Genomic DNA, 26,261 nt, shown 5'->3' with positions numbered 1-26,261 from the left:
TGCCAGCTCCAAGTAGCATTCTGCTCAGGTCCCCACCCCTCAAGTGTCCCCATCACACCCCAGGGTACCACCTCAGACCCGCAGACACAGCAGCAGGGCCCCAGGCACCCTCCCCCGTGTCAGGAGCTGCAACTATTCTCACCACTGGCCATGCTGCAGGGCTCATTAAAGATCCTGAATATCACCCTTGGGGCCTCTCATTGAATATACGACCGGGGCTTCTAGCCTTCCCAGTGGGCTTACAAAGGCCTGGGTGAGAGTTAAAGCCAAGAGAAGACCCCCCTCGATTCAAGGAGGAGCCCCCAACTATAAACCTTTCTGCTGACGTGAGAAAGACCAAACGAAGGGGACCTCAGGATGCTGATAAGTTTCAAAAACATACTGAGAACCTGTTAAACCACATCTTTGCAAGGGCTGGTGCCACTCCCAGGTCAGATTCAAGAGCACTGAGATACCTCTTCCTAAACCAGTCTAGTTGCTTCCTTCTCTGCACAAGAACACACTCCTCAGACAGGTTTCTCCTCTCAGTGAGGAGAAACACCGCAGCCAGGGACATGCAGGACCAAATTTTAACAAAATTAAATTGAAATCAAACCCAATAAAAAAGTAAGGCATATAATTTTTACAGTGATAAAACATATTTAACATAAAATCTACCATTTTAACCAATTCTAAGAATACATTAAGTACCCTCCCATCACTGTATAACCATCACCACAATACCATACAATTTATATAATTTTTAAAAGTCAAAGTTTGGGTATAATTTATTTTCCCTTGAAGTTAGTCTCATGATAAAAGTTTGTCTTTGTCTAAGGAGGCTAAAATCTCCAACCCATTACAAATCTAGTTTCCCATGGAAAATTCATCACAAGAACTAATGAAATCGGTGCCTTCAATTTTTAAGTAATTTTATCACAGCACCAAGTTGTGTATATTGTTAAGAAAAATAAAAGTTAAGGGTATAAGAACCAGATCCTCACTGGAACCTCTAGCTACGTGTGCTATTAAATTTAAATTTTCATTAACTAATTGGAAAGGAAAAAGTGAAATGGTCACTACTTGCAGATGACATAATATTATATAGAGAAAACCCTAAAGACTCCATCAAAAAACTATTGGAACTAATAAACGAAATCAGTAAGTTGCAGCATACAATAATACACAAAAAGCTGTTTCATTTCTATACACTAATAATGAACTATCAAAAAGAAAAATAAAGAAAACAGCCCTGCATCAAAAAGAATAAAATACCTAGGAATAGATTAAGCCAAGGAGTAAAATGTACATTGAAAACGAGACATCAATGAAAGAAACTGAAGACAATACGTAAAAATAGAAAGCTAATCTACGCTCATGGATTAGTAGAATCAACACTGTTAAAATGTCCATACTACCCAAAGCATTCTACAGATTCAATGCAATCCCTACCAAAATTCCAATCACATTTTTCGCAGAAATAGAATACTCAATCCTAAAATTTGTACGAAGCCACAAAAACCCTAATAGTCAAAGAAATCTTGAGAAAGAAGAACAAAGCTAAATCCATCATGCTCCCTGATTTCAAACTATATTACAAAGCTATGGTAATAAAAACAGTACAGTACTGGCCTAAAAACAGACACAATAGAGACCCCAGAAATAAACCCACACATATATGGTCAGTTAATCTAGGGCAAAGGAGCCAACAACATACAATGGAGAAAGAACAGTATTTTTAACAAACGGAGCTGGGAAAATTGGATAGCCACATGCAAAAGAATGGAACTCGAGCACTATTTTGCATCATACATAAAAACCAAAGTGGATTAAAGACGAATGTGGGTCCCCCAGGTGACTCAGTTGGTTGAGTGTCTGACTCTTGGTTTCAGCTCAGGTCATGATCTCATGGGTCAAGGGACTGAGCCCCAACAGGCCCAACGCTCAGCAGGGAATTGAAGATTTTCCCTCTTGTTCCCTCCCCCCTCACAAGCACACTTTCCCACACTCTAAAATAAATAACTCTTAAAAAAAAAAAAAAAGACTTGCGTGTAAGACCTAAAACCAAAGAACTCTTAAAAGAAAACATAGGTAAGTTCCTTGATGTAGATCTTAGCAATGATTTTTTTTTTTAATCTGAAACCAAAAGCAAAAATAATGAAACCAAAAATAAATAAAGTGGGACTACATCATACTAAAAAGCTCTGCAGAGCAGAGGAACCCATCAACAAAATGAAAACATAACCTTATTGAATGGGAGAAAACATTTGCAAACCGTGTATCTCATTAGTGACTAATATCCAAATTAAATAAACAATTCATACAACTCATAGCAAAAAACAAACTAATTTAAAAATGGCAAACGATCTAAATAGACAGTTTTCCAAAAAAGAGTTACAGATGGTATGTTCAACGTCATTAATCATCAGGGAAATGCAAATCAAAACCACAATGCGAGATCACCTCACACCTGTGAGAATGGCTATCATCAAAAAAGCAAGAGGGGCGCCTGGGTGGCTCAGTGGGATGAGCCTCTGCCTTCGGCTCCGGTCATGGTCCCACCGTCCTGGGATTGGGCCCCATATCAGGCTCCCTGCTCGGCGGGGAGCCTGCTTCTCCCTCTCCCACTCCCCCTGCTTGTGTTCCCTCTCTCACTGTGTCTCTCTCTCTGTCAAATAAATAAATACAATCTTTTTTTTTTTTTAAAGATTTTATTTATTTATTTGACAGACAGAGATCACAAGTAGGCAGAGAGGCAGGCAGAGAGAGAGAAGAAAGCAGGCTCTCCACAGAGCAGAGGGCCCGATGCGGGGCTCAATCCCAGGACCCTGGGATCATGACCTGAGCTGAAGGCAGAGGCTTTAACCCACTGAGCCACCCAGGCACCCCAATAAATACAATCTTTAAAAAAAAAAAAAAAAAAGCAAGAAGCAACAAGTGCTGGTGGGGATGTGGAGAAAAAGAAACCGTTGTGCACCGTTGGTGGGAATGTAATTTAGTGCAGTACTCCCTTTGGCAGCACATATACTAAAAGTGGAATATAATTTAGAGAAGCCACTATGGGAAACAGCATGGAGGTTCCTCAAAAAATTAAAAATAGAACTACCATATGATACAGCAATTCCACTTCTGGGTATTTATTCAAAAAAAAATATGAAAACACACTAACTTGAAAAGATATCTGCACCCCCATGTTTATGGCAGGACTATTTACAACAGCCAAGATGTGGGAGCAACCTAAGTGTCCATCAGTGGATGAATGGATAAAGAAATGGTGTCTGATACACACACACATAGTATTTTTCAGCCATTAAAAAAAAGGAAATCTTGCCCTTTGCAACAATGTGGATGGACCTCGAGGGCATTATGCTAAGTGAAATACATCAGACAGAGAAAAACAACAAATACCATATGATCTCTCTTGTATGTGGAATCCAAAACAAACACCAAACAAACAAAAAACAAGCTCATAGATACAGAGAACACACAGGTGGTTTTAAGAGGTGGAGTGTGGCCGAGTGGGAGAAATGGGAGTCAAAGGTAAAAATAAAAAAAAAAAATTTAAATACATAAATAAAATATAACTAAAAATTAAGTTAAATGTGGCACTCGCCACATGTCAAGTGTTAGTAATCACACATGGCTAGTAGTCTCCTTATTGGACAGTGCAGACAAAGAACACTTCCATCATCACAGAAGGTTCTACTGGATAAACACTAAACCAGATAATTCTGTAATATAGAGAACTGGAGGCTACTCTGAATGACAGTTTGTTTTCATCCTCTTCCTCCATTCTTTATACTTGAATTTTGTCTCTAATCTTATCTTCCAAGGCAGATTACAGAATTGCTTTCCTATTTTTTCTGGAGAACTGCCCCCAGAGGACTTCTGTTTGCTGCTGATGGCATCTTTTTATGGGTCTAACTACAGTCCCTATAAGCAAGGACAGAGATCACATACACGGGTGTGTGTGATGTATAAAATTTGGGTATTCAGAGAACGGACGGCATTGCCTTGGGGTGGCAGGAGTGAAGGTCTTCTTTACTCAGAGGTACATTACAGAACATCACAGGCTAACATGGGTCTCTAGCCACAATAAGCACAGGGAATCTGACCAACTGCAATTTCAGGGTTCGTTACTTGTTTTCTATTTCTAAGGTAGACTGCCATGTGGATGGGAGGGGTAGACTATGGAGGATACTAAAAAAACATTTTGTACCCCTGGGTTGTATGAAATCTTGGGAAATGGTCTTTCTCTGAGTCAGGCTGGGAGTCTAGTACTGGAAGCCCATGATGTACACACCACGAAGAAAATCTCCGAAATTTACTAAGTGATCTCTGCTTCTTTAACACCACATTAAGAAACTACAGGATGCAGGGGCGCCTGGGTGGCTCAGTGGGTTGGGCCGCTGCCTTCAGCTCAGGTCATGATCTCGGGGTCCTGGGATCGAGTCCCGCATCGGGCTTTCCGCTCGGCGGGGAGCCTGCTTCCCTCTCTTTCTCTCTGCCTGCCTCTCTGCCTACTTGTGATCTCTCTCTGTCAAATAAATAAATAAAATCTTTAAAAAAAAAAAAAAGAAAGAAAGAAAGAAACTACAGGATGCAGCTGGTGGGTGGGGCCAGATGCCTGGGACACATACAGATAACTGAGGTTTAGGGATTGTTTTGTTTGTTTGTTTAAGATTTTATTTATTTATTTGACACAGAGAGAGATCACAAGTAGGCAGAGAGAGAGGGGAAGCAGCCTCCTGCTGAGCTGAGAGCCTGATGTGGGGCTTGATCCCAGGACCCTGAGACCATGAGCCTCCAAAGGTGGAGGCTTAACCCACTGAGTCATCCAGGCACCCCAGAGGTTTAGGAATTGTAAAATAATGTTTAGGTGGTTAGCTAAATTCTCCCCTTAAATCTGGAATGGCAGGGGGTGGGCATGGCAAGAACATTTAGGAGAGTTAGGATATTAAGGCATCGTAATATCTGACAGCTCTCCAAATTGTTCTGATCACCTGTACCTGCTCCACCATAACTCAGAGTGACTCACACTTTGGGGGCTGCAGGAGCCTAAAACACAAACCGTGAGGCCTGAAGTCTCTCCTGCTACACAGTGTGACATATTTTCTGGCTTTGCCCAGGTCTCTGCCTCTCCAGGCCAGCACCTCCATTTGGAACTATAGTTCTGGAGCACTTTATAAAGCCCAGAATGTCTGCAAAGAAGGAATTTTGGAGCCTGGCACCTGGTCAGTGCAGTGGGAGATATTTGCAGTAGCAACCCCCAGCTGTTAGTCAGCAATGGGGATTCAAGGGCAGGTGTGCATTTGGTTTCATGCAAATCACACGTGCTTTTTCGACGCCAGAAGATACCAGTTTGAATACCATTTCTGCCCCTAATAACTATTTGGGATATTGAACAATTCAACTTCTCTGTCTATAAAATTTAAAAAAAAAAAAGGTGTTTTAAAGCTTCCTCTAACACACCAACTCCTTATCCAGAAATTTGGCAATTAAAAGGAATAGGAAAAAGCATTTATCCTGCCTTTCCTGTATAAACTGTGTTTCAGGATAGCTAGATAGCCTGAACTGAGGAAAGATCTTTTTTAACAGAAAAAATCCAATTACTAAATGTGCAAGTAATGAAATAATTAGAAAATCATCATTTTACAGCCCTTAGGAAATAATTGCTTCAAACAAAGATCATCAATAGACGAAGCCCTCATGAAAAGCTAATTAGGAACAAAGGCAATTCATCTTCTCATCATCAGAACTGAGATAACCAGACATTATCACTCCTGTTACAGTGACTATAGAGCTCTCAGCCTATCTTCAAAGAATTTTTGCCAAAAAAATGATAATTGAACTTCAAATCAATCAAGCCTCTAAATCTAACTTAATGTTGATAAAAAATATAAGAGATAAATACACAAATTAAATGATACCACAAGGGAGTAAACAGATTCAGGACAACTGACCCAGTTTCTGTAACCAGTAAAGGCAGGAAAAAGGGGGGGAGGGTGATGCCAGGGGCCCTGGTCTAGACCAACACCGGCAGAGATAGAATGAATCAATGTTGGGCGTGAATCTGGAGATCCAGATTCAATTAAGCCCATCACAGGAAGACATGTGCCCAGAATATACATGGGATACTAGATGGTACCAGAGAATTCTAATTTTGCGGGGAGTGATGACGCTGTGGTTATGTAAGAGCACGTCTGTAGTGTTTAGCGACATAAATTCAATTCCTAGGGGTGAAATGACATGGGTCTTTGGAACTGCTTTAAAATGCTTTACTAAAATCAAAGGAAAAGAAAGGAGGATGAGGAAAGAAGAGAAAAATAAAGGAAGTAAAGAGGAAAAAAAGAAAGTGAAGAAATGATTCTATAGAATGAATAAAGAAATTGAGCTTAAATAAGCTAAGAAAAGCACCTGGCACGAAGCCCGCTGCACAGTAGTCGGTAGACACTAGCTTCCTTTCCCCTTGGCAAGCCCACACTACTGTTCTGAATTCTGGAAGTTCTGAATACCTTCCTGGACTGCTACGTCCGCACTTAGAAACCCCCGAATATTTTGACAATGCTCCTCTTCCATTATGTCTTCTCCACAAAATCAGGATGGAAGGAATCCAACTTAATTTTTGTTCTTTAATGAAGCCAGAAAAGGAAATATTTCATTATTCAAGTACAATGAAAAGACAACCAAAGCCAAAATGATAGTTAGTAATAGAGCTAGTATGCTACACTCTTCATATTCAAGGAAATAACATTTGTGCTTCTAATAATTGCAACTTAAGGGCCCACGGCAGGTGGATATTTGTAATTTTGCAGAGAAGTAAATTTAGATTGCCTGTATTTTAAAGAAAAGCATCAAATTTAGTCAGAAGCTTACTAGCAAGTTATTTTATTTGTGATATAAATTACATATTCAAAAGAGCTAGTTTTAATTTTATCATTTTATTTTCACAATTAATCTATGTTAAAATCATCCCATGTAACTTCAAACACTCACATCATGCAAATCGCGAACAGGCCTTTTGCAGAAGATAAAAATTCTGAATACTTCAAGCTCAAGCCAGTGGGAACCCACTCACTAGTTTTCAGCTAAGTGGGTTATTATTTAAAACAACAGTTCTGTGTGCATTTCCTGTAAATGCACCTCTCCAGTGGAGTCAGGTGTTTCCAGAGCAGGGACTTTTAGCACTCGCAATGAATCCCCAAAACCCAGAACATTTGAACAAAGAATCCCTGCTTCCTATTTGTGCTCTCTGTCCACTGAAATTCATTTCTCTCTGTCTCTCTCGTGTTCACAGAGCATTTGACAGCTTTTATAGGACGTGACATCAAACCTAATCTACTTGTATAATACAGTTAATTGCGGACCTTAGTAGGTTTTACACTCCCTGAGGCAGTGCATTGTAGTCGATCAACATGCGTTAGGTTGAATGACTTGAATTTGGTTCCTAAGCGCTTTGTAGGCATTGGATACTGAAGAACGGGGTCCGTTCCAAACACACAAATGACAGTAAGGGGTCACTGCTCTAACAAAGCAAGAAACCCTGGGATCCATTTTCCAGCATTATTCTCATGTTTTCCAAGCTGGCCTCAGAACACTAGTCCCACCAGCAGTCATCAAAGCCACCTGTCCCTGTGGGCTGCCCGAACCAGTTGGTAATGTCAGGCAAGGCAAATGTCTGAATCACCTTGTGCAGGAAGGGTATGATGCCATCGTGCTGGTCGTGAAACAGACAAAGCAAAACTCTGCAGCTTCCTAAATAGCGCTCTATTAAGAGACCATTTTTTTTTCATTTTTCTTCCTTTTTTGACAATCTTTTCCCACCATCATTAGGAGTTCTGATTTTTCAATTTTCACTACTTTTATTTTGAGAAGGCTGAAAAATGACAGCATTTTTTCAATGTATTTTAACCCTCGTTGTTGGATGGCCTTATTTACTCAAAAATGATTTTTGGCCATTTCTCCACACATACATTTGTCACTTTTAGTCTTAACTTTAGAGACGTCTATGAGTTTGCTTATACATTACAATGAGAGGTACCTCCATGCAGTGAGAAGCTTAAGCTTCATATTCTTAACAAAATAATTTTCTCTGAGCCTATAACAGACATAAGTGTGGCTGAAATGTACTATTTAAAGAGAAGGAACAATAAAGTTGTATGTAAAGACATTAGTTAAGAATCTGCTTAATTAAATGGATATGCCTGCCTTATACTAACACACACTTCAGGTTTACAGTGGTATTTAATACTGTCCTTTTCCCTTCTGCTTTTGTTTCTTTTAGGAGCAATTTAGGACTATTGGCATAAATGGAGTTAAAATTAACCATTAAAGAGACTTGCATCTCAGCAGCTCGAGGAACATAACTGATGAGCTCAGTTTTGTTATATTTTCGATAGCAGCCAAAAGGCACAACTAGAAAAAAAAAAAATTCAGGTCTGTCATTCCCTCTCCTCTATGAATAGATAAATTTTCCTTCCTCTGACCCATGGTATGATGTGTGGTGTATAATCATTATTTTTTTTTAAACCAGAACCCTAGTGATACTCAAACAGGAATCAATTTTTTTCAAAAGCACATAGCAATCAAAGAGAGTATTTTTTCAACCTTGTCACCTCATACCCAATAACAAGTAAAGGGAAAGAAGCACAGAATCTAAAAATTAAACTGGGTGCTAGACTTGAAATCTTACAGGCGTCCTCTAGTTTCAGTCTAGCTCTCTTAATATAGCCAAGATTTTTGTTTAGTTGATTTTTTATTTATGTATTTTTTAATGAGAAGGGGAAAAAAAAAGATTCTCTACCAGAAGCCATAAAAAACCTCTCAGATGGTAAAACAGATAGCCCTAAAGGTTTTTGCCTAAACTCACACAAATACCTAAAATAAAACTGGCCCATTCATCTCACTACAGTCCTTCGAAAGAGAAGTCAGATGAAAATACAGCAGAGGAGGGTGATGCCGCATGGATTCTAGTTAGGAGCAGACTAGGAAAAATTATTCTTAGTTCAATATATGGAAGGGGGGTAGAAATTTCTCTCTTTCCAATTCAAGATTATTTTAAAGATAGACCATTTCTTTTCCAATATCTTCATCAAACAGAGCTGTTAAGAATTGTCTCCCAACCATCCATCCATCCCCAAAGAGCACAAAACTCCCCAGTATTCACCCCATATGCTCGGCTTTGAAGTGTGAAGCTGGGACGTCCCACTAGACTCTTCAGCCACCATCAAAGTCATCTCATTACACCCAGCGCTGAGAGTTAAAGCGCGGGGCACTAACCGCTCCAACACAAACACTGCATTAACAAAGCAACCACAATATTCCTCCCCCACATGGCTAAAACTTGAAGAAATTTTTACCATATGTACACATGCACGAGATATGAAAATTTATTATGCTAGAACATCATTGAGAAGTACATGAAACATGCTGACTAGAACTGGATGTTATTCTAGGGGACTGGAAAAAAATAAAATGCAGCTGATCTTTATGATGAAAGAACAGAAACATCAGGCTGAAAAACGAGATCCAGTACAATTCCTAAATTGTATTTCTACTGACACTTTCTGTTGCCTGTTCTTTCCTGAAGTAGCAGAAAACTGTTTCAGGGGGGGCAGGGACAAAACTCTACGACACATCTCTGAATGCTACTGTTCCCTCTGCCACGTTCATTTCTAAAGGACAAATAAGCTTGCAAATAATGATACACTGATAAGAGCAACTATGATTCAAAATGAACAGGGCCTACTAAGAAAAAATAATTCCACTTGTATCTCCTGAGTTGTCAGTTTTTCACTGGCATGGCAGTAAAAAAATAAAGTGCAAAGAAAAAACTTGTTACATGCTAAGGAAATGAGGTAACGAAGAAATGAGGGTAAATACTTGATTGATTTTCATGTAAAAATTAATCTGTCAAAATATTTTAAAATGTTTGTACCTAATGGACTCCATTCTTTTAGAGAAATTCTTGCATATGTACACAAGAAACACTATTCAAGAATGGTCGCTGCTGCATTATTTGTAGTAGGGAAAACTGAGAAATAATCAAAGTGTCCACAAATAGAGAAGTAAGTAAAATGTGATACCTTCATACCATGATACTCTATAGCAATTAAAAGGAATAAACTAGAAGTATATGTAATACCATGGATAGATTTCTAAGATACCTTACTGAATAAAAAAGTTCTAGTTTGATAGCATTTGTATTACAAACATACACAAGCAACATTATATTGGGTTTACGAGTATACACATGTGTGTAAACAAAAGCATGGGGAAATTTCAGAATTTCGGAATTCAGAGTGCACATAAAATCCTCACACCATAACCTGGCGGGGGGGTGGTTCAGGGAACCAGGAATGGGGATGATGGTAAGAGGTAAAATTTAACCTTACATGGAACACTTGAAATTTTGAAAAAGAGAATTAATAAAAAAGTCCTAGGCAAGGTCTAATAAATAAAAAGTTGTGAGGATCCTTCATTCTGCTGCTGTCTTGATGGAAAAACATGAGGAAGTTTCTTAATATTTCTAGGTCTGTTTTTCAGCTATAGAATGAAAAAATTCACCTATCCTCTATCTTCATTATAAGTGTGAGAATTACATGCCTCCAAACTCTTCATATATCATGTACTTTCATGGAGAAATAGGTATCCATGAAAATATATAGTAGATTAGTAGTTTTGGGCTACATGTTATATATATTTTCACATCCAAGAATTTTGTTATTTCTTCACATGTGACATACACTTTCATAGAGACGTATATACAAACGCTTGTTATTCCCATGTAGGGCATATGCTGAGATAATTACCACTTTGTGCAGACATGATATCACTCATTTAAAGAATTATACTTTCCTGAGTGACCTAGCATATGTTGCTTATGCTGTGTTCAGTAATACGAATGTTTTCATCTGTCCTGTGTTGTTCTCTAATTGGTTCGGGTACAGATCCCATGGCCCCGTCTTCCTTAGGGAAGGTGCCCCATGACATGTCTCTGATAGTCACAACAGCATTAACCACGGTAAATGGAAAGGTAACAGGTTCTCTGATACTATCTGGATGTGCACAAATACCTCTTCCTGTAGCTTCATATATTTGTCTGAAACAGGCACCAAATATTATTTTGCAAAGAAGAACCAAGAGGAAGAAGCTGTCTGCTATAGAACTTGGAATTTTAGCACTGAAAGCACTTTAGAGATCTCCTGCTCAAGAGGTTTTCAAACATCTTGTCCTGCAATCCTTTTTCTCAAAAGGCACCTTATCCGAAATCTTGCTAAGACAGAAGGGAGACCAGGGATTCGTTCTCTTCATGGTAAAGGGCAATCGCCGGGCCGCCCTGCTCAGCACCCTGCTCCACAAGGCCGCAGGGAATCACGACAAGCAGTGACAGCTCCTTACTGGTGGGAGGCAGTGGGCCAGGACCTTTACAGACAGGCGTTATTTCTTATAATCCTCCTAGTAGGAGGATATTGTTCCCCATTTAATGGAGGAAATCCAAAAAAAGACTACGAAAGAGACTAAAAAATTTTCCCAACATCAGCTGGCAAATAAGTAGCAGATTTCAGCTCCAAAATCCTTATTCTGACCACTTATGATTTGGCTTTCCTGTCTTGCCACCCAATGTGATATAATCCTTTAGTTCAGGTTGATCAAAAATACACAGTACATATACATACGTACATAATGCGTATGTGGGATAGAATCGGGCCTTCACCTCCTTAAGACTCCTTAAGATCATCCCTCTTAATAAGGACGTCTCACTCTCTTTCCGGGGACTCTTGAGAGGCTGGGCTGCCCCAAAGAGTTCGGATGGGATACAACAAAGCCTTGGGAATGGCTCCACCAGAAGGAATCCTTCTGCGGGCCAATATATCATCATTGTGTAATTTGCCTTTAATATAAAGCCTACTCCCCATAACTGCAAGGAGTTAATTTGGCTCGTCTACCCCAACAGTGCTCCCCAATGGGAAACAAACAGTCTACCTGAATAAGTTTGGCTTCCTTGTGCATGTCTGGCTCCCACACATCTTCTGGCCACTGACCACTGATCACACTCAACGGCCACTCAGTCATCGCAAGCCTAGCTCTAACTCTCACCATGTACACCCTTAATAGGTCAACTCCTCCCAGTCCCCTTCCCACAGTCCCTCTGCTCTTTGCCACCTCTCATAGGGACCCTATGCCTACCTCTTTAAATCTCCTTTGCGGGGGAAAACGTTTCTTGCTTACTACTGACATTTCTTCCACATGGAGAGAATTCTGCTGGTCTTGCTGGCTGTTAGGACTTAAATTGTGCCCCACCCCCAAATTCATATGTTGAAGTCATAGCCCCAGGAACTCAGAATGTAACTTTATTTGGGAATAGGGTCACTGTAGATAAAATTAGTTAAGATGAGGTCATATATAAGAGTATGGTGGGGCCCTAATCCAATATGACTGGTGTCCTCATAAAAGACAAATTTGGGGGGCACCTGGGTGGCTCAGTAGGTTAAGTGCCTGCCTCTTGGTTTCAACTTGGGTCATGATCTCAGGGTCCTGACAGCAAGCCCCATGTCAGGCTCTGCACTCAGAAGAGAGTCTACTGAAGATTCTCTCCCTCCCCCTCTGCTTTGGCTCTCTCCCCCTCCTCCCCATGCTCTCTCTCTCTCTCTCAAATAAATAAAATAAAATAATTTTTTTTAAAAATAGAAAGAAATTTGGACATAGACAATATATGGGAAAATGACATGTGAACATGAAGAGGGCCATCTAAAAGCCAAAAGGAACAGATCCTACCCTCACGGCCCCCGGAAGGAACTAACCCCACTGAAACCTGGATCTTGGACTTCTAGGCTTCAGAGCTGTGAGATAACAAATTCCTGTTGTTTAAACCACCTGGTATGTGGGACTCTGTTACTGAAACCCTAGGAAATAAACACTGGCCTCACGCCTTCTAAATTTCATTCCCTGGTGGAGAATTTAGAAGACACGCTGGGTTTGCACAGGCACACCCTTCCTCCATCTTCCCTCTTAGGAGCTAGCTGTCAGCAGGAAACACATATTCTGGTCCACTCTTCCTTGCCCAAAGCTTTCCAGGGGCAGGCCTGCGCTGTCCAGTGCTGCCTGTGACTGGCTGGATGAGTCTGTCTAATTCTCTGGTTGAATAAGCTCAGCTATCAATGTTAGTTTCATCAGTATTAACGTTAGTATTTCCTGGGCGCCTGGGTGGCTCAGTCGGTTAAGCCTCTGCCTTCGGCTCAGGTCATGATCTCAGGGTCCTGGGATCGAGCCCCACATGGGGCTCTCTGCTCCACAGGGAGCCTGCTTTCTCCTCTCTCTCTGCCTGCCTCTCTGCCTACTTGTGATCTCTGTCTGTCAAATAAATAAATAAAATCCTAAAAAAAAAAATAATAAATAAATAAATAAATAAATAAAATGAACATCCTCCTTTCAAACCCAGACCCCAGTCTTCATCTTCTTCTGGGCAGGGAGTGAAGTGGCCTCCTCCCCTATCTTTTCTATTGCAATGGCATAAACTTCATACACTGCTTTTCCCAGGCCTCTCCTTTAAGTTGTCAAAAATGCAAACATGAACACTGACTGCTACTTCCTTCTTTTATTTTTTAATTTGCGAGGGAGGGGTAGGAGCATCACGGGAAGGGAGAGAGTCAGCGTTCAGTGCAGAGGCTGACACGGGGCTCTATCTCATCACCCTGAGATCATGACCTGAGCCGAAATCAAGAGTTGGAGGCTGAACCAACTGAGCCCCCTGAGTGACCCTTGACTGCTACTTCCTCACTCCCACTATAAGAATTCTATGCCCCTCAAGGTAGCAGATAACTCAGACTGTCCAGTAAACAGTCATGCATAGCCTACGGGGGAAAGCAGCATACAAAACAATTAGTATCTCAAGATATTATCTTACTGTATGTTTTTGGTTAATTAAAATTGGGGAATGAGTTTTTTAATATATGAATTTTAGTAGTCAAATAATAAATGATCATTGATCTAATTAGTAACAATGTCATAACCATATGTTGTCATTACTGTTATCACATGCTCTAGGTCTCCTGAAGAAGCACATCTTCACTTAACCAATGGAGAGCAAGTAGGTGGATTGGTGGCTCCATGAGTGTGTGGACAGACTTGGGTTGATGTAGCTCATTTTACAGGGCCATCAGTGTCACTAGCATCACTATGTCATTTCTTCAGAATTTTCTAATCCTAGTGATTTTGACATTGGAGTCATTATAAATGCTAGGAAGCAGGGATAAAAAAGAAAAGGAACTCAGGAAAAAAACTGCCAAGGTCAGGGGCATCTGGGTGGCTCAGTCAGTTGAGCATCCAACTCTTGACTTCAGCTCTAGTCACGATCTGAAGGTCATGAGATCAAGCCCCGACTGAGTGGGGCTCATGCTCAATGCAGAGTCTGCTTATCCCATTCCCCCTTGCCCCTCACCCCACTTGCAGACACGCGCTCTCTCCCTCTCACAAATAATTAATTAATTAAATCTTAAAAAAAAAAAAAAAAAAAAAAAGAATTGCTGAGATCCAGGGACCTGGGCTCAAAAAGCTAGCTTTGATGTCAGTGACCTGCTATAAATTCCTTATTAGGTTCACGTTCTCTGAAACACCATCGGCAATCACATAAAATCAATCTCTGGGCACTGTAAATAACTACTCAAAATCAGAAAACATAGAGCCCTTAAACTTTGAGAACCTCCCAGGGCTGCATTTACCAGTAAACTGTGAATGTTATAATGTTTCCCAAAATGACCCATGGCTTCATCGTAAGTAACCTGAGACCCTTTAGAGGTGAGGTAGGAGGTCTCCCAATTTTTAACTATAAATCTTCTAAGTGACTTCTAGATTAGGGAAGAATTAGAAACATGCATTCAGGCAACAAAGATCTCATGCACCCCACCCATTCAACCCAAGATTCTTATAATATAGTCATTTTTTGGTCAATAATTGCAAAAAATCCTATTCAATATGCATCAAGAGTGAAACGGAGGAGGGAGGGAGAGCCAATACAAGGGTGTGTTAACCAGTTATCGCTGTGAGGTAATGCGGCTTGGCCTTGCTGGACTGGGCCTCAGAATTCTCCAACTCAAGGACCAAAGATGAGAGTATGCATCTATCAGTTCAGGTCTCTCCCCTGGTCACAGCTTGTCCCATGGGATGTTAACTTGCCTGGACTTCAGTTTACCGCAGAGTCAAAGCAAAAGAGAAGGGTGCAGGTTTTTCAAGTATGGTTGGGTTCATCCGTAACTGCCATGGAAGAACAGATTAGTTTATCTCACTTCTCCCATTTGGCCTTATCCTCCTTCATTAGTACCTCCGTATACATTAGCCGATGTAATCCTGTTGCATTTATTAAACCTATAGTAATCTGCATTTAAGAACAGCCTGGTAACTCTCCTTTATAGTTAAAATGTGCTAAATCAATCTTAGTGTTTTATGTTCTTTTCTAATGCACAATCCCTTGTTTTTTCAGTTTTCTTAAAATACGGTGCCAGTATCCTTAAAATTCTCAAACTAAATGCTATGACCTAAAACTATGTTAACATATGCTCATAAAATGAACCACTGTTTTTATGCTATGGCAATGAGGGCATTGCTGATGGTGGAGAGAATTATATCAGAACCCGGCATCTAAATTGACTAATCTCAACCAAATCCAGGGCTGTTTTATAAGACCATCTCCATAGCAACTAGAGAATCAGGGTAGAAAATTCTTGAAGTGGAAAGTTGTGCCTGATTTGCCAGATCAGCCCATGTTTTGACAATCTGTAATAAGGTAATCAAAGGGTCTCAAGACTATCACACAAGTGTTGACATCGTGTGAATCTATCATGGCATGTGTCCTCCAAGTCATAAAAATACTCGAAAAAACATCTAACAAGGCTGATATTTCTAATCAAATTCATTAATGTTTTATATATTTTGAGGTAAATCAAAAAATAAAAATCAATCACGTAGAAGCTATTTCTTTAGTCATATAACTTACTTAGCTAGCACCTTATCTTTCCAGTCTTCTAAATAATGTCCATTTATATGGCATTGTACAAACATTATTTTATTTGATTAATGATGTAAAACAAAAAGCAGGTTTCCATATCATTTATAAAATTTATAAATTTGCCCAGACTTTTAAAGCTGAATGCTATGAGCCTACATGTTAGGTAAGCCCACCGTCACCAGCAAATCACTGGGAGAATTTGCCTGAGCACCTTCTGCCCGGACCCCTCCCCCACATTTTCACTCAGTCCTTCTCACGAAGATTTATGTGTGAATGGGAAACAGGGTCATGTTTCAGAAACACTGGCTCCCACATGTAAAAACACTGAGTAAGGAAGAAGGGGAAAACATACAGGAAGCAGTATGACCCACAGCAATCCTTCAGAGAAAAATGCTTATAAAAAATTTATAAAAGCCCAGAAACTGAGACTAAATATTGTCAATATAGAGCTGGACATCAGAAAAAAGAATACGTTCCTGTAAACTTACCATTGATTCCAAGTTAGGTGAATGACGTGTTCTGAGAATGATCCAAATTAATTGAAAATCATCGAGAAGAATTACAGAAGTAGGGACTTCCAAATAAAGATAAGAGTATGGATCCTTATATTTATTCTCACTGCTTCCCAAAACCCCAGGAAAAAGATGGGAAAGGGATACTTTTTAAAAGCAAGGACCCACTGGTAGAGAACTGGAAGAGGAGGCAAAGGCACCAGAACTTGGAAAACAGATATAAGAGTGGGAGGTGATTTAGCAGACCCAAGGCAGCAAGAAGAACAGCAGAGAAGAACCTGACTCATGGCACAGGCACTTGATAATGGTCAGAAATGGCAGCCTCAGTTTGGAAGGAAAGATCGAGGCAAAGCTCAAAAACAGGGAGACTCGTGGGAAGTCTGTTTAAGAAGCAGTTAGATGCTACCTGCCCCCCACATAGAAAGGCAAGTGCCCTGCCCCCACCTTGGCAGAAGACACGAGAGGCATCTGGCACCAAGGCATCTCAGCTGGAGAATACTGGGCAGAGCTGACGGCAGGGATGTGTACTGAAAAGAGGGCAGCTAAGAGAATATTTACAAACTAATGTTGAGACTCTACCAGTCCTATTCTACAACTCATTTCCTAAAATATGGGCAGCTGTGTCTACCCTCCAGGCTGAAGACTGGATGATCCTTCTCTGAGGAACTTGAACAACCCAAGAGGAAAAACCAAAAACCAAACCAAACCAAACAAAAAAACCTGACATAGGGGTTCCCCAAAGAAATGATCTGGTCAGATGAGTTTACAGCTGACAAACTCCACCCATAAACTGAGAATATCCATTCAGTCTTTTAGTGCCTACTCTTAGAGTAAGCAGCCAACCAGAATCATCAGACATCCAAGAAATGCTTTTAAAACAAATAAGCGACCTGGGGGTGAGGGTGCGGGGTAGGGGTTGAAAAACAGACAGGAAGAAGAAAATATCAAAAATTATCCACTGATACTACATTCATGAGACAAGGCCAGGATGTTATTTCAAATAATAAGATAAAAGGAGCATATTCAGAGAGTATATAAAAACATTTGGAAACTAGTATAGAAAAAAATGAAAGACTTACTGAAGGTTAGCATGTAGAGGAAATCTGCCAGAAAGTACTATAAAAATATAAAGTGATGGGGAAAGGAGAGAAAATAAATGTAGAGAACCAATACCAGAGTTCCAACATCCAAACAATGGAGCCTCCAGAAAGAACTGAGAAAATGGAAGGAATCGTCAATGGGATAATTCAAGAGTTGTCTGGCACCAAGGAACAAGAGTGTCAAGGATTCAAAGCGCCTAACACATCTCCAGCATAATAAATGAAAACAGACCCATACAAAGAGTATGTCACAGAAATTTCAGAACACCAGGAAGAAAGTGAAAATCTTACAAGTTTCCAGAGAGAAATGACAGATCATATACAAAGATTAAGAATCATAATGACGTCAGAGGTCTCAATAGTAACATAAAAGTAAGAATTCAATAATACAATGTCTTCAAAATAAAGGAATTATTATTTCTAACCTAGAATTTTATACCTAGCCAAACTAACAAGTGTGATGATAGAATAATAGCATGTTTAGTTACACAAGTTCTCAAAAATATACTCCTCTCCCCCTTTTCAAAGGAAGCTACTAGAAGTTATGTTCCCCTAAAACAAGGACATAAATAAACTAAGGGGGACAAAAAAGAGAAGATAAGAGATTTAGGAACCAGGGTATCCAACATGGAGAAAGATGCAGGGAACACCCAGGATGATGATTAATGGAGATTCCAAGATGACAGTTATCCTCAACAAACTGAGGGCAACCAGTCCTAATAGGAACAGGTCAGAGAGATCTAGAAGTTGATTCTTTAAGAAGATGAAACTGATAGAACATTCAATACATGAAATGTTCTATCTAAACGCACGGAGAGATGCTATTATTAACAGACAGGCTAGGGTTAAACCATTGACCGGTATTTAAAAAACCAAGTAAACAAACAATCAAAAAGATAATGATCAATTCCAGCCAAAAGAAAATTGTGTAAAAAGGGTAAAATAATAACAACATTCTAAATACCTCATTGTGAATGTTTACATAGTTATAATAATGTAACCACCAAATATTTATCCAAACTTTGATATAACTCTATGGAGAAGAGGGAGGATTAGGAAGAGTGTGTGAGTGTGTATATGTTGGGGGTCAGGGGTGGGTGGTGAAAGGAAGCTAAATTTTCATCTTCTGCAGGGAGAAGTCAATAGACAGTGCCTAAAACTGAAAAACCAAGAAGCACCAATATGAGTTGGTATTTAGACATCTGGAGTTGAATCCTAAATGATAAGACAAGAGAGTTGAAAGCACCTGGCTTTGGGGAGAAGAAAATTAAAGTGATAGGGGAAAAGGAGGTGGGTACTTAGAGCTTTGGGAATAAACCCTGTGAAACAGTCAACTTTCAGCCACATGTGTGTATCATTTGGATAATAACAAAGAAGAAAAAGGCGGAAAGTAAGGAGGAAAGAGGAGAGAGAGGGAGGGACACAGAGAGGAGGGGGAAAGGGAGGAAAGAAAAATATTAAAGACACGATACAGGTGAAAATGAACAAGAACCTAACAGATCAAATGAAAACCAAAGTCCAAACATTTTTGGAAAAGTAGAAGCTTTCAATAAGTATAGACTAGATCTTTGGGTCTCCTAGCTCTCAGTTTTATGTCTAATTGCCAAATGGCAGCATGTAAAAAAGTATTCATGTTCTTTCCCCCCAAATCCCCTTCTTCCATCATTTGTAAGTGATGACACTTCCATACCACTGCTTTGTTCGCACCCTCCAACATCCTATGGGCTCTCTCCGTTTTCTCTACTTTATTATCTAGGGCACCACCATCTTTCCAAACTGGTCTGCCTGCTTCCTAACCATCCTCTAACACGCAGGCAGAGAAGGCTTTCTAAAACTCAAAGCCGATCACACTGCTCTCTTGCTTAAAACACTTCTGTGGTTCCCACTAACTTGAGGATATGGTTTAAACTCCTTAACTTGGCCTATGGGATTTCATGCTCTGACCTCTAACTACCCTGAAGCTTCATTTTTTAACACGCCAGGAATGCCTCTCCCCTCCCACCCCGTCTCTAAGTTCCAGCCTGCCACACTGAAGTTGTTTGCAGGTCCTCAAACCCAGGATGCTCTCACAGTTGAGCCTCTGCAACACTGTGCCCTTTATCCTAAAAGTTCTTCTATGAAAATTATACACAGAAGTATGTGTAAGTGTGTCTATGTATGCATACACAAATGAACATACATAAAACCTGCAGATGATTTTGACTTTATAAGGCCCCCCCGAGCACTAATTTTGGACCCCACTTTAAGAACCCATTCCTTAAACTACAAGCAAGCTTACAGCTGCTGTAAGAAAGGTCTGAAGTACATTATTCAGAATATTTTCATATAAAGCATACATGAATTACACGCATCGATATTAGCTATTTTTCATGTCACTGGAATGTTCTCCATTGCCCTTCCTCCCAGAGAAAGTGGGTTAAATGATTATCCTAAAGTTGGTTTCCATGAGAAGGTGTCACCCTAAGTGAAAAACATCCCTTCGCTGTTCTGAGAACAGCAAGTTCCTAGAATGTGAATATTTCTATCTCATAAGAATGCCTGGGCATGCTGTTACAAAACAACAACAACAACCAAAAAAAACTTTATAAAAAATCGATATTAGATGAACAGCTGTGTAGAAAGGGGAATGTAAAAATAAAAACTGCATGTTGCAGCATCAAAATAGTAACCATATACAGTATATGACTGTTTTTAATCAGATGAAGATTGAAGCTATTACATTTCAAATCAAATGTTATAAATTAGTTCAAGAATGCAGCTGAGCTCTCATTTAATTAGAAATGTCCATGTTTAAATCATGAGGTACAGTAGCTGCCAATGAAGCAAAAGGGCAAGGGAAGGGAGAAATACTGTGTCCAGACCCTCCGATTGTCAACTGTCTCCGACGCACGATGAACATCTGGGGGGGACTGGTCCTGATGTAATGAAGAACTTCGTATACTAGCTAATTTGAGATTTAATGTAATTGAACATAATTGTTTTGAAGACAATTAAAATCATTATTCTGGTCTGGACAATTCTGAACTCTTCATTTTTGTGTGCAACGTATTTTCCCCCATGCTGAATTTTAACCCTTTCCTGGATAAAAAAAAATTTCGGGCCAGGCTTTCCCGAAATAATCTTTAGATTGTCGGGTCGCATTAAAATGCAGCACAAGCAGGGAGGTGCTCCTCTGGAAACAAGGCTCTTTTCCTATCGCTCGTACTTATTGTAGCCCAGCTCAGCCAGAGTCCCAAATCGACAGCCCAAATGTCAGACAATTCAGCATTAAATAAAAATGAGGCAACATCATACAGGGATTTCTGGGGTCATACAGAGAAGAATGCAATTATCCTAAGGCGGACTTTCCCCCAAAGGTTATGAGCCTCTGCATCTCATAATTAACCACGGTGCAGCTAGACAGTCCAGGCAAAAGGTCTTTCTTTTCTCCCAATTTGCCTAATTCAAAAACACCTCAAGTGACATAGCTCAAATTTTCCAAATTAAACTCACCCCTGGGGCTGAAATCAAGCATGTGACAGTTCAGTTCTAAAGCAAATCTTAAAGAGAGTTGTGCATAAGGAAAGAAAGAAAAAATCAGAGGAAAAAGGGGTAGGAGTTAACATTTAAGTGGTTTTTCAACCTCATCATTACCCCTGCTCAAGAAAATAGGACACAGATGGGCAAAACACACCATTGTTCTGCCCTGAAGAGTCTAAGGAACTCATTAGAAACTACTGTTGTTTCTCATGATCTGTGGTGAATCTGCAAGGGACGAAATGGTTGATGTGCCCCATCCCAGTCCGGTGGAGAGTGGAAAGAGAAGTCACAGAGACACGGTGCACATCGCAGCCCATGAGAGCCTGTTGTTGATGGAATTCTTCAAGGTCAGCTCTTCTCAGGGAGTTGAGGAATGCTTATCTTACCACAAACTGTTCTGATTTGTGAAAAATGGTTTCCAATCAGGAGTGACACACTGCCCTAAACTTTCTCTTACTTCTGGCCACAGCTCCACACTCGTCCCCTGGGACACCAGAGAGAGGGTAAATGGGAGAGAGGTTCACTGCTCCCAGGCAAGAGTGGCTCCCCTCTCAAATCTCCACAGTGATAGAATTAAAGGCCTCCAAGCTGACAGCCAGAAGAGAATTGCCTTAAAATGTGAAACTGTAAATAGCAATCACTAAACTTTCACTTGCATCTAAAGAAACAGCTATAATTTTACTGTCCCACTAGCTGTTTTCTTTTACAATCTGCATGGGAGCTTATTTTTATCCAAATAAAGAAAAATAAAAGATCCAACCGTTTCCCTTCACCTCACCTCCCAATTGTCATAAAGTTTCACATTTCTGCCAGCTCTTTATTCCCAAAACTGGAGGAATTATGCAATGCTCATCAGTCTTAAACAACTTTTTTTTTTCAGTTGGTTACTTTACATTTCTTCAATTCTACCACCACATTAATCTGATAAAATTCTGTTATTTTCAGAATGCTTTATAAATACATTAAAAAATACATATACATTTTTCTGAAGCATAATTATTTGATTTTGCTCTTATTCAGTAAGTAGCTTTTTACACAGAATCATTTTGTCTAGGTACCTGTTATAGACACCTATGCTACTACTACTCTGAGTTTTCAGTAATGCAACATGACCATTTTAGCAATAGAGATAAACAAAGAAGCAAATTTTACATCCTATGATTAACAGTCAAGTTAATCTGTCCTTTGTTTGCTGGAAGTTATCAGTCAGCTCTTTGCTCTCTAAATAAATGGGCCTTTTGAAAGAAGACACTCTGCTAAGTTGAAATCAGGTTTATCTGAAAATATTTTGAACCCTTCACTAAACAAGATTAAGATATTATAGGCTTTTCTTTAAACAATTATGATCCTTCCAATCCAAGTTGTCCTGTTAAACCTGACAACATCCCTGTGAACCATGGAGTTCATTTCATTTTAACCCATGAACTAACTTGAGATTTCAGGATCCCAACCCAAAACACAACTGCTTATAGTGTATTTAATTCCATGCCAAGTTATCAGTAAAATTAAGGTTGATTTCAACACTATCACTTCACAGATTAAAACTAGAAAAGGTTTCCTTAACCACCTAAGCTATGGGATCATCATCTTCAGGAAGAGTCTTATTAAATTTTGGACCCCAAGGTTCATTTTAATAAAGAGGAAATGGGAAATGTTTGGGATATACATGTTCAGAAGAATAATGAAATGAAGTTTTGGGGTACGCTGTCTTGAGTATTCACATTTATACAGGAAATCAACGATTAAAGAGCATTCAGGTCTACCTGAAGCTTATCCTTCATCAAAAGACATATACATAAAGAAACTGAAATCTTACCTAACTCATTAATAGAAGCTGTTACTGTAATGACTGATCTGATGTAGTCTTGATCAGAAAATGAAATATACTGAGCATTGATACTTCAGGATATTTCTGCCCTGCAAAGAAAACAACACATACATGCAAGAATTTTTTTCTGTGATGACATCTTAATAATTTATTTCTTCTGATAAAATTAAATTGAGCTTGATAGAAAAATCCTGGGATTTGACCTCTAAAGTGACATTGACTAATCATGAAATTCACATGTTGTAATGTCTACTTCTTACAGGATTACTATATAACCAGATTACAGTTATGATGAGATCTGTTATCTAGTTCTAACAGTTCAGAGGCTCAGTTCAGAGGCTAGCCTTTGGTGTCTATGACAGATCATCTCTTGGACTTGCCACTGGGCTTGCCAAAGTTATCCTAACTTAGTCCAAGATGGTAGCCTCCTGTTTCAGTCGCCAAATCACACCACTCTAAATTCTGCTCCTTCTCAATCTCATCCTCTAGGCTTTGTCAATTTTTCCTTCCAAAGGAAAGGAAATTTCCAAATCAAAACTTCAAAAATCAAACTGCCTGGATCAAAATCTGACACCTGGAAAAGCTAAGACAGGTCAATTAGTGCCTAAAGCACAGGTTCCTGGGATGCATGCACCTGTCCGTTAGAAACTGTTCTGTCCCCACCATCTCCTCGTCAGAGGCCACCAACGTCCTTCAGATGTTAACGACTTCCAGCTTTTGGTGGCTTGTGACTCACTTGAATGTGTAACCTGGAGGAGAAAGCTGCCATACACTTGTATGGCAGCCGCACATTACCCCAACGTTATTTTTAAAGTTTACAAGCCTGGTTCAGCCTCCTTAAAAGTCCCCCTTAAGCCTACAAAAGCAAATTCAAAGCGAAGGACAAAAGTTTTCAGGCAGTAATTAAACCGTTAGCTATGCTATTATACCTTTGTCGCCCTGTCCCCTGGCAGCCTAACAATTAATCTTTTCAGAAGAGAAGAAAAATAAGTTACACACAGGAACTACAGAGCTTACAGCAGCCCTACGCTATTAATTTTAATAACATGAAAAGATAAACATATGTCACTCACTCTTGGCCAAATGAGCATCTACAGAGCCCTGCCCTGGTGTACATCTAAAATTTATAACTCGGGTTCCTTTGCCCAAGACATTTTAGGCTATTTAAATATTTTCACATTGCTTAATCAGAAAAAAAATATGGATGATATAATTTTATTCCACTCACTTAAAAATAAAGGCATTTAAAATATTTGTAAAACGACAGGTCATTTTCTTAGCTAGTGCCACCTTCCCTCATTTTTTAAAACCATAAAAGATGAAGCAAGAACAAGATTATACAACCTCTTATTTTAAGTATTTTTTCAACATACTCTAGCTCCTGGAAAAAAAGAGATGATTTTATTTTTTCATCGCAAATCTTCTTCTGAAAAGCTTTTATTCTCAGTTTCATATGATACAATTGAATCAAATGCTAAAAGAATGAAACACTCTCTCCTGCAATTTCTTAAGCATGCATATAGGAAAAAAAATTACTGCTGGCAGGAGGAACTGTCAGTATGAATCTCAGCAGAAGTAAATTGTTTGGTATTTGTAATGGAGTATAATAGCTATAATTCCACTTGAGCCGCTGCCACTAATAAGCTGATAAAAACTCTGAGTCGAGACCCAGGTGTCCATCAGTATATGGCTTCCACAAATGTCCCTGCACATTCACTTAATCACAGAGACAGGTAACCCAGTCCCATTAGAAGTACTGTGTCTCACAATGAGGGGCCCAAGCTGGCTCTTCTCACAAAGAGAATGCAAAAGCACAGATGCAACCTGCCTCTCGAGGAGTTTTCTTATCAGCAATTATAAGGAATTTTCTTAGACGCTTCCAGCTCCTGCAAAGTTGTAAGACAGTCACTTAAATGTGCTCACCATTAGAAACGGGCTAGGGGAAAACACTTCCTTCTCATGGAAAGTAGTCACCAAATCAAAAATGACTCAGAAATTAAAACAGACTGTCTTGAATGCTTCTGGAGAGCGACCCAAATGTTCACCTGTTGCCAAGAAGTTGATTTTCATTAACAAAGCATTCTACTCAAATGATTAGAAGTCTGAATACACTCTGTTTTGTGTGTGTGTGAAAGCAAAAACAACTAGAACCCAGAACCGTGTGTCCTCACATGAACATTTTAACAAGGGTAAAACAAAGAATACTATCTCTCATTGGAAATACTGGCCCAGGGAGTAAAGGGGCTTGAGGTCCAGTCTTCGGAGCTGCTGAGTGATCTCACACCCATCACTTAAATGCAATTGCCTACGAGTTTTTATATGGAGAAAATGGAGGAGAAATAATAATGTTGTGATTGAAAGCACGGGTTTCGTTGGCCGGAGAGCTTTGAAAAGTAGCTGGTATTTGGTAAGTTTATTTTTTATATAACCTGTTGAATAAAAAGCATAGTGTACAATTATGCTCATTCTATTAATGACCAAATAAGTGGCCCATGAGGGAAACATTAAACCTTTGTGTAAATATCTCCTCCTCAGGAGCCTGAACTCCTGAACAACGCTCATCTCAGACACTCACTCTCCAGTGTGAATAAGTGCACTGCTGAGCTTACGTCAGCTTTTGGAAAGAGCACACGTGCCCATGAGTAACTGATCTATCTCAGTATCCCACAGTCCTGCGGAAGCTCTAACAGCCCCAGAACAAGGAGAAAAGTCTAAGAAGAAGGAAGAATGTTCTATAGCACTATCGGCAGAATACAAAAACTACTGTACTCATACATATTCACATCAATTGTCTGTTTTCCTACCATTTCCTTCAAGAAGAGCTGCTTTTGCTATGTTCTCAACAATGTATTTTCTTCTGGCTTCTGAAATACTTAGTAAACAAGCAGCCAAATGGAACCCGAGTCTGGAAGAAGCCATGGTGATTTTTCTAGAATAGGAGAAAAAGTATTGTTCATTTTGGTCTCTATGGCTCATTCATATTTTCATGTTCATTAACCATAAAAAAAATTATACTTTTTTTGGAAACCAGGCAGTCATAATATGAACACTTCACTATTTTATTCCTGGAGAACACCTGAAGGGAGAAACCTTCAAATTAAGTCAACCAGAAAACCATGTGTATGTGGTCATGCACAGATAAGCCTATGGAGTATCAATACTAGGAAATATAGGGCAAGTTACTCAGCCTGAATTGTCGTGTAAATGAAAATATTTGTTAAAGTATTCTATTCTCTCCACCATCTTCCTTAGATTATCCCCGTTTTCAAGGTCTGTGCTTCTTAATAAGCTTGATCCTCTTGTTAAATGAGACTTACTAG

At 39.6% G+C, this 26,261-nt stretch overlaps 1 protein-coding gene across 1 annotated transcript; it reads right to left on the bottom strand.

The window, feature by feature from the left end:
* Positions 1–306: 306 nt before the first annotated feature.
* FTCDNL1 (formiminotransferase cyclodeaminase N-terminal like) lies at positions 307–25,860 on the bottom strand (the record flags this gene model as incomplete). Its single annotated transcript, XM_080799458.1, is given in 4 exon segments — positions 307–411; positions 413–521; positions 22,955–23,030; positions 25,746–25,860. Coding segments are annotated over 4 exon segments (405 nt in total).
* Between the last annotated feature and the right edge of the window lie 401 nt (positions 25,861–26,261).

Source organism: Martes martes (genome assembly GCF_963455335.1).
Source record: "Martes martes genome assembly, chromosome: 3".
Classification (NCBI taxonomy): Eukaryota; Metazoa; Chordata; class Mammalia; order Carnivora; family Mustelidae; genus Martes; species Martes martes.
Note: the sequence above shows the minus strand (reverse complement) of the source record. Positions and strands in the feature narration are given on the sequence as shown.